We start from the raw sequence: 9,844 nt of genomic DNA, 5'->3' as shown, positions 1-9,844 counted from the left end.
TTCTTTGGCTACTGTTGACATTGAAGTGTAAGATCACAACCTTTTTACGTATGTGGAACATTTGAAGCATTTTTATGGTGATATGCAAGTTCGGTTCAGCGACCTGCTGGATATGAATGTTCCAGATTGGGTGGTGGATCTATTTGGCGTGAATGCGGTTGATATTGACATCACATTACAAGAATGTTTCATCGAACTGCACAGTGATATGACAGCCCGAGCTAGATTCAAACTTGATAAACATTATTTCTGGATAAACAGTGAAATAACTAATACGTTTTCTTAGCTCTAGGAGAAGGCAAAGTTGTATTTTATCGGTTTTTCCCACCTCTTATCTGGTTGAAACTGGTTTTAGTCATGTAACTTACTTTCTATCAAAAATATGTGTTGATGTTGTAAAGAGAGGTGCTCTTCGCATATCACTGACCACCCTGCAACCGGACATTCAAAAACTTTCAAGTGCTCATCAGGCCCAAGGATCACACTGTATATAATAATTAACAGAATATTTTACTTATACAAGTTAACAGTGTGTTATAAACAAAATATTTAAAAATAATACAATATTGTAATTAAACAGTGTGGAAATAAAGTAACCTTTTTACTAAGTGACAGCGTCTACGAAGAGTGGGGGCCACAGAGATAAATCAAATTAAAAGGGGGCCACGAGCAAAAAAAGGTTGAGAAACAGCGGATTACAAGGTCGTTCCTAGGACTATTTTGTGTTGAGTATGTGCTTTTGCTTGTACCCCTTAGTAAGTATAAGATTACTGGTTTGAAAATCATTTTTTGTACGGATACTTTTACCAAGGAAGGTAAATGTTATTAGGTTGAGGAATAATTCGTGAGCGTTTTTAAATAATTTCATTCAAGCATTACATGCAAGACTATACAATACTTCAATGCATGAACACATTACACCCAAAACATTTATTATGATACTTTATTTCATGTAATACCTAGGTATATAGTATGCATTGTTGTAAACGAAATTGCAAGAAATTAAATACGAAAAGCAGATGGTGTCGAAAACGCTCGATTTTGTCCACTTGATATTTCATTTAATGAGCTGAAAATGAAAGCAAAAAGTAAAGACATATGAAAATCAAACACACCATCTATTAGAGCAAAAAAGTATCTACCAAATGACATGAAATATTTTGCGAAAGCGTTTCATTTATGAATATATTTTTTAACTTGAAAAAGCGCTCACGAATTATTCCTCAACCCAATACATAAAACTTCTCGAATCTCTGTTCTCATTTTTCTAAAGACATCGAGTTAGAGAGAGAATTAATACATCAGCAGGTACATTAAATCTCATATGTAGTGTATTTGTTTAAACTTGCAGTACACATACTACAGTCAGAGAGATATTTAATTCATCAATAGACAGTAGAAGTCATATTTCATGTCAATTTTAACCTTGCAGTACACGTACAAGAGCTAGAGAAAATGAGTACATCAAAAGATAGTTGAAATCTTAAATTTAATGTAATTGTTTAAATTTGTAGTGTGTCTTTTGTGTGTTTACAATTTTTATCAAGTAATTTTTTCGACGTTTTAAATGAAGTTTTGTTTATTTTTATTTGATGACTACACTATTAATATTTCAGTTTGAATAGGTGCAATTTGGATTAGAACCAGAGCCAGAAAGAGCCAGCAATGACACATAACAACCAATTACTTTAAGTTAAAGATTAAATAATAATCATATTCCGCGCCTGAGGCATTTTTACTACTGGTACGGAACAGTTTATTTTAATCGTTTGTTTGTTTTGAATTTCACGCAAGGCTACACGAGGGCTATCTAGTCTTACAATGCTAAAACTAGATAGAAGGCAGCTAGTCATCACCACCCACCTCCAACTCTTGGGATACTCTTTTACCAACGAATAGCGGGATTGACCATGACATTATAACGCTCCCACGGCTGAAAGGGCATGTTTTGCGTGGTAGAGATTCGAACCCGCGATCCTAGGATTAGGAGTTGAGTGCCTTAACCACTTGGCTGTTTATTTTAATAGACTGAAATGTAACTTCAGGAGTCTTTTGATGTTGGGAGACATAAGAATCTGAGTTTATAAAAAGAATTTATGAGCATGGTAAGAGGGTTAGTAGCTTAAATATAAATCAAATTGAGAGCTACTCACTATAAATATGACTTAGTCTTACTGTTTGGTGTGTAGTAGAAATCTGGCGAGGGTGAAAATGACAAAACTCTTCACATCACAGAAAAGCAGTAAAGGATATACAACGAATATTTTATTAGGATCACTGTCTTACAGTTGTCTAATTTTAGAGGCACAAGTAACCAATGTAATGGTCTGTATGGATATTTCATACCCACAAAGACATGTAAAATTAGACAGCTTAACAAACCGTATCTGATCTTCAGTCATTAAAATTAGTCACAGACTACAGCCGTGTCTGCCAGTATCAGTGTCTGGAACGTTACGTGTTAAACATTTTTCAAATTATGAGAGCTATATACAAAATTGTGTAAAGGGAAAGCTTTAAGCGTATTTAACTATGACCTGGACATTGGAAAGGTGTCTCTGCTTTGAAACAGAATCGTTTCTTATAGGTTTGTTTAATCATAACTGAGTTTCCCTCTCTCTGTGGCCATCAGATAGGTAAGCGAGATTCTGAAATAACACCGTTAGAGGGAGTTACGCTGACTTTCAAAAGCAAGAGTTGAAGGGGCAATTTGAAATAGTACAACATTTCATGCTTCAAACCTGACGAACAAAGATTTGAGAAAAATGTAGCAGAACCTCAGGATGGGCGCTTAGTTCTTTTTTTAAGGTATGGGAGAAGAGGGAGGCATTTACTTCTTAAAAGCAAAGAAATCACCAGTGGGATCTTCCAGCCATGGGTAATTTTGGGGACACTCCATACATGTGTGCAACCTGTTAGTTTCGCCGGGCAACTCTCTAGTGGTCAGAGGACAAGCGTTGGGGATACTGCAGTAAGCTTGACCTTTGATGTCGCATTTCTCTTTCCACGGAGCAAAGTCTCGGACGGAGCTGAGCTCTGTTGGTTTTTGCATCCATTGGAGAACTTGCGTCATGGTGACAAAGTAGATGTCGTTTTTCTCCAAAGACTCGTCTATCCAGGTGATCAGAGCCTCCAGGAACTTGGAGTTGAGCTTTAAGAATCCTGCGTGGAAGTAAAGGCCCAGAGGGGCTCGATTGGTGTTGTAGTGACGTTTCAAGTTGTTGTTAAGGAAATTGTAAAATTGATCACGCGTGATGATGTTGCTACAAGTGTCCACCATAGCGCATCCAGCCAGCTCTTCATCAAAATCAGGGTCATCCCGTCGATCCAGTTCGTTCATAACCATCTCCCAAACGGCGTGAGAACGAGTAGGACAATGCTGTCCGTTACCATGGCATTTATGAGGCATACTGAAGTAGAGAGTATAAGGCCAGAGAGGAGGGTTACTAAGGGGGGCTGTGATAGAGGAGTCGTACAGGAAAGCCTGTTCTTCCATCATGGAAAACTGGTTGTTACCACCCACTCGTAGATAAGGAGCACGAACACCGACAACTGAGTTGTCCGTGATGTTTGCAAAACGTTCAACGATGAGGCGGGAGCCAGCCATTTCTTTTGCCCAGATGTCGATATCAGCATTCGTCCAATATTTCTCATTGTTGCGGTGGCTGTAAGTTGGGTCATAAATAATTAATTACTAAGGGTATTTAAATGCAGCCAGTAGTCCTACTTCTGATTTTAAATACATAAAAAATTAACAACAACGAAAAACTAACTCTAGGTCAAAATACATGATTCTGAAAGTAGAAACTGACAATAAAAGAGAAAATTTATTAAATGTAATTTGATAATATTCGTGAAACTCTTTTTTTTTCAGCAATTAAATAACTATGACGTCACAATAAAACTGTGTATTTGACAAATACTGGCAGCATTTTACGGACCTTCAATATTTTTTCTCTTGGTTTTTGGAAGATGTTTCAGACGCACCAGATGAAATAAATGTAAAAAATCTTAGTTGCACTTAAAAGAATTAAGTCTCTTTAAAACTTATTCTTTGGTATCTAATCCTATTTCTTATATCAGTAGTAGTTTATTTCACACTTACGTGATGGAATGACTTGCTATTTCGTGACCTTTCCTATGTAGTTCTTGTACAGCTGAGTAGTTGGTGTACTTGTGAGAGACAAAGAATGTGGCTTTAACTGAACATCCATTGGGGTTGTTTCGGCCCTCTTTAAAAATATCGTGGTATACAGCCAGATTGTTGACATTAACAGCATCGTCGAACGTGATGGTAACCATCTGAGGGATATTATTCGGTTCTAGTTTCCCGGGGATCTGAGTTCCATCAGGAGAACAAAAACAGTCGGGAAGTACACACTGGCTTTGATCGCACAGTGGTGCTCTATTAGGATCATGTTCCGCTGTAAACATTGGTAAAAAAAAAAAAAAAAAAAAAACATTTTTTAATATCGGCAAAGAAATTGATAATAAATAATTTTTTTATTTTCAAATTTTGTTTTTAAAACTGTAAATCACAAAATCCACTAATCTGTGTTTGGTTTTGTAAAATGGAACTTTTATATTGAAAAGTCAATAAAACATTTTTGGGATTAAACGTAGAATAAAACAACAAAATTATCCGTACTGCATTTCGAAAGATACGCAAATTATAATTTGGGTTTTAAACAAATGTATTCGAGTTGAAAGTTCGACATATGCTGCCCCCAATTTTGTCTCTGAAAAAAATATAAATTCTAAATTAGAGAATATTTTTCCCGAAAGTAATATTTTAATTGAAAAATAACTCACTACAAGCGTTCTCGTCAGATTCGTCCGAACAATCTGGAATACCGTTGCAAAAAAGTTCCCTTTCCATGCAGTCTCCATTTCCACAAGCCAGTTTATCACCGCTGCAAATTGGTTCATTCGTAGAGTAAAGAGGTGTAGCTAGTCTCTTTTTCTCAACTTGTTCGCAGTTATTAACTTCATCTCTCCAGTTGCATGTTTGACTTTCGATGTCAAAGACAAGCCCTGAAGGACATCTTAAAGCTAGTAAACCTTGTGTGGAACATCTAACGACATCACGACACTCCTCTTCTGGTGAAAGACGGAAGTATTCACCTGGAAGTCTGCCTTTACATAAATCTGCATCATACTGACTAATTCTCAATGGAGCGCCCTCTGATTGTCGTTTGACAATGGATACTGTTGAAACTGAAATGAAAAATAAGTAACACAACACTTTAAACGACGTAATATAATTTTTTGAAATATCGTTTTTTTAGCTAAAGCAAAGTGATGAAAGAAGAGAAAACAAAAAGATTTAATATAGTTTGCAACAACTCGCGTGACGCAGATTTTTCATTATTAGAGTTTCAGTTTTCAACCCAGTAGTACAGTCGATTCACGCAGACATAAAGCTGTCTTTCATTTTAGAAATATCGCTATTTTGTTACTTACAACACAAGATTAAGGTGAAACTATGAATTGGATGGGTTGTAACAACTTAGTTTGTTTCTATAAAGTATTTTTTTTTAAATCGCAAGCTTAAAACTACTTTGTTACAGGTATCGAATCTTGATTTTTAGTGTCATAACCCTTAAGTCTTACAGTTAAGCTACTGAGAAAGGGAAATAGTGCTTCATATCATGATGCTTGTATGTTCGAGAAGGATCCTTGCTGGGAAGACACCCGTTCAAAGGCACCATTTGGGGGCGTTATGCTGTACATGCGAAATTTTAATTTTTACCGAATATTTTTTATATGTAATCTCTAAGTGACGTATTTTACCATATTTATTATTGCTGGTACATTAAACATGTCATGTAAACACCTACATGATTTTTTTTTACTTCATTCGATAAGGTTCATTGTGAGCAACATCAAATTAAGGGTCAAAGATTACGTGTTTTATTGCAAGTTTCTGTTTGAAATATAGACAGGAGTTCTCCTTCACCGAGTCACCTTCACCCAGTTTCCCTTCATCACAACTGTACTTCAAGGATGGATGCACAGAGGTGTTTCATACCAGTTACAAGCACCATATTGCACCTCCTGCTCTGTACGAGCCAACATGGAACACCCACCAGCGGGGCATGCTGAGTCTTGTAATTGGGACATGACATAAAGAAGTGGAACAGGTTTCTCTAAGCAAGTGGGACGCCCAAACCGGTAGAACAGTAGGTGGATGACCGGACGATCTATCTTCTCAGTATTTGTAGGCTTACAGGTTTACTGCCCCATGATCCACGAGACTCGCGATCTTCTTACCACCGACGTAAATGATTTTTAATATTGGGATAGTCCAAGAGTCAGAGATCAGTCATTAACTTTCTCCAAAAATCTGAAATTGAAGTTTTCTGTTCCTCTCGGCACTTATTTGTAAAGCGCCACCTATGTTATATTTTTCTATTGTAATTTTGATGTTAAAAATCCCTCTTGTCTCAAAGAGATCTTAAGAAATAATATTTTCTCACTGCAAAGTTAAAATACCGAAGCACCTTATCAAGTAGCTAACGCGCTGGTCCATTACATCATTAATTATCACATGCGTTTAGTTTTCAAATGATCTGAGAATAACTAGCACAACTGAGGAACATTTAGTTTATTTTGGATATTTGCGCAAACGTCTTCAAGGGGTAACTGTCTAAAGTTTTGAAGTAATAGCTAGAGGGTTTGCTTGTTTTTTGAATTTCGCGCAAAGCTACACAAGGGCTATCTGCGCTAGCCATCACCTAGCTTGGGCTACTTTTTTATCAACGAACAGTGGGATTGGCCGTAACATTATAACGCCCCATTTCTGAAAGGGCGATCATATTTGGTGTGACAGGGATTCGAACCCGCGAGCTGAAGCTCAGATTGGGTGTTGAGTGCCCTAACCACCTGGCCATACCGGGTCTAGACTAGAGGGAAGGCAGCTAGTCAATAGCAGACTCTTGAGCTTTGTTTGTCTAGTTGAAAAATAGGAATTAACTCTTACCTTTATAACGCACTCACGGCTTCAATATTAGGAATGCATTTTCGGTTCTTGTTTTTTTCTGTAACGGTATATGAATGAAGGAGCCACAGTCCTGCACGTCAAACAATGGGGAACGCTCAGCCGCCAGTATAATAGTTATGTACTTTACGGGTATTGTTCAAGCAGAAAACCAATAACTTCCCCAAAAACTCGAATATAAAACAAGTGAAACTTACCATATAAATATTTTCTAAAGATCAATCTTAAATCTCAGTTATCAAACTTAGAAAAACTACCAGAATAGATAGCCATTAGTGCCCTGGGAATGTCAAACGAAACAAATACAAAGCTAAAAACAAAACTTTGTCCTACTTATTCTATATATATGTATGTATTTGTGTGCGGAATTTGAAAAAACAACAACAAACACCTTGGCACATGACTGACATAACACACTGTGGTAAGAAATATAACAAACCGCCTAACACTAAACACAAATTCAACTGACACAACGCGTTCAGGTAAGAAAACGTAACAAAGCGCCTGACACCAGTTGAATTCATATGGTATTTCATTAATCATTCCATAAATTTCTGATTAATTGATTCTCCTACACTTTGCTAAAATACTGAACTTATTACATCTTTCACAAACACCAGATTTTCACTCAGTGATGAAACGATTACAACACGTTGTGACAGTTTGGCAAACCGTAGAACGAGCTACGGTTGAAACGAAACAAACCGATATTACGTCTCGTTTTCTATTACAAAGCCAAAACACGTTGTGGTCTTTTAGAGACGTCTAAAACTAAACATAAATCTTTCGTTTATTTTCTTGTTGTTTCCAGAGAACCGTAACGTATTATAATTGTTTCTTTTCGTTCAGGTTCATTCGGTGAACGAACTCGGTTTTTGAACCTAAAAAATATACTTAATGGTTCGTCAATCTCGTTCTAGCGACATGAATCTAGTGACGTTTGGTTGAAATGACTATTTTCGTTCATATGAATAGATACAGATAAATATTACTTATACAAGAAATACATCTTTTTTCGGACGGCACGTCCAAACATACGAGTCTGTGGAGCATTTGGTTAGGTGGAAAAGAAGGGGTGGATATACCGCCACTCATGTCTAGGGTGATGCTATACACAAACCACCTACCGTTGATTATCAGAGACGTCAACAGACACACTCCTGGGATCCAATATATCATGGCTGATGGTTTGAAGACACAGCCCGCTGTAAGAGGCGAGACTGAAAACTATGAGGACGCTGGTTTATATAGTCGGTTACTTCTCTGTAGACAACCAATCGAGGACACGAAACAGCTTAACTTTTCTTGACTTTTATTCGCTAGTTTTATTGCTGTCTAGGAGAACGGTTACTAACGTTGCAATAAATCAGCCAATCGGTTTGCGTGAATTATAACCAAGGCTGAAGGTGCGTGTAACTATATCGTCAAAATTCTACGAGAGAGTTTAACACTAAAGTGGCTGCCCGGCATGGCCAGGTGGGTTAAGACGGGCAACTCGTAATCTGAGGGTCGAGGGTTCGCATCCCCATCGCACCAAACATGCTCGCCCTTTCAGCTGTAGGGGCGTTATAAAGTTACGGTCAATCTCACTATTCGTTGGTAAAAGAGTAGCTCAAGAATTAGCGATTGGTGGTGATGACTAGCTGCCTTCCCTCTAGTCTTACACTGCAAAATTAGGGACAGCTAGCGCAGATTGCCCTCGAGTAGCTTTGCGCGAAATTCAAAAACAAACAAACAAACACTAAAGTGTTTCGCTCGACTCATAATATGAGGGACTCGAGTTCGAATCCCCGTCACACCAAACACGCTCGCCCTTTCAGCCGTGGGGACGTTATAATGTGACTGTGAATCCCACTACTCGTTGGTAAAAGAGTAGCTCAAGAGTAGGTGGTGGATGGTGATGACTAGCTAGCTACCTTCCGTCTAGTGGCTAGTACAGATAGCTCTTGTGTGGCTTTGCGCGAAATTCAGAACAAACAAACAAATACACCGACGTCATATTAAATAGCTCCAGTAATTGGTTGGAACATGAAAGCATTTACTTATATAATTGTAAAGTATTTATTCACGTGACAATATTTATTTGTCGTTAAACGCAAAACTACACAACACGTTATCTATAATATATGCACCGCAGGTATCAAAACTCGACTTTCAAAGAAGTCATCAGAGGGCTAAAGGACATAAATCTACTCATTTATAGCACCATAAAGAAGTTCGAATGTCTTTTCTTCGGACGCACCATTATTGGTTACAATCGCACACTTATTCAATTAAGTTCAATGACATCCGGTTTTTACACAATTTCAAGTTGACAGATAGTCTGTATTAAGCTTATTTTAAGTGTGTAGGTACGATAAAATCGAGGTCGTATTTCAAATTAGTATTCTTTCGCGTTGTTAGATTCCTCTCTGATACAGTCGCGTTCTTAGATTTTAGTTGTGATGTATCGACGCGGCGGGTTTTAAGATATCTGGTTTGTTTGCATGTTATGCGTCTGATGACATTGAGTTATTGTATCGGATTAATTTATAGCTTATCTAGAACCACACATTGTATCTACTTAACACTTAAGCCTTTGTTGGACTAAAAATGATACTAGCATCTGGATATTCACACTAACAAACTTCTTCTTGACAATAAAAAGTGTAATAATTATAATCAAACGCGGTCCACGAATTTGAAAAGTTAATTACCTATCACAGTTGTATTATTGTTATAATTGTTTGTTTGTCACGACGAGCGCTTCCTATACCACACTGGTAGCTTAATAGCTCGTCTGGCTGGAATACCACTTCCTAGATTTCACCGATTTGTTTAATAGTTTGTCTGGTTGGGTGAACA

At 37.4% G+C, this 9,844-nt stretch overlaps 1 protein-coding gene across 1 annotated transcript; it reads right to left on the bottom strand.

Moving 5' to 3' along the window:
- Positions 1 to 2,243: 2,243 nt before the first annotated feature.
- LOC143241074 (chitin deacetylase 1-like) lies at positions 2,244 to 8,285 on the bottom strand. The gene is made up of 4 exons (XM_076484583.1): positions 8,128 to 8,285; positions 4,813 to 5,217; positions 4,106 to 4,424; positions 2,244 to 3,665 (listed from the first exon to the last, which is right to left on the bottom strand). The coding sequence occupies exons 1-4, from the start codon at positions 8,177 to 8,179 to the stop codon at positions 2,831 to 2,833; spliced, it is 1,611 nt and encodes a 536-aa protein (XP_076340698.1). The 5' UTR covers positions 8,180 to 8,285; the 3' UTR covers positions 2,244 to 2,830.
- Between the last annotated feature and the right edge of the window lie 1,559 nt (positions 8,286 to 9,844).

This window comes from Tachypleus tridentatus, chromosome 13 (assembly GCF_004210375.1).
Source record: "Tachypleus tridentatus isolate NWPU-2018 chromosome 13, ASM421037v1, whole genome shotgun sequence".
NCBI lineage: Eukaryota > Metazoa > Arthropoda > Merostomata > Xiphosura > Limulidae > Tachypleus > Tachypleus tridentatus.
This window is presented reverse-complemented; position numbering and strand designations above follow the sequence as displayed.

Coding starts and splice junctions, on each gene's coding strand:
- LOC143241074 (XM_076484583.1), bottom strand. CDS start 8,179: ATGATATATTGGATCCCAGGAGTGTGTCTGTTGACGTCTCTGATAATC. Junction 4,425..4,812: donor ATCTGACGAGAACGCTTGTA/GTGAGTTATTTT, acceptor CAATGTTTACAG/CGGAACATGATCCTAATAGA. Junction 3,666..4,105: donor ATAGCAAGTCATTCCATCAC/GTAAGTGTGAAA, acceptor CCCAACTTACAG/CCACCGCAACAATGAGAAAT.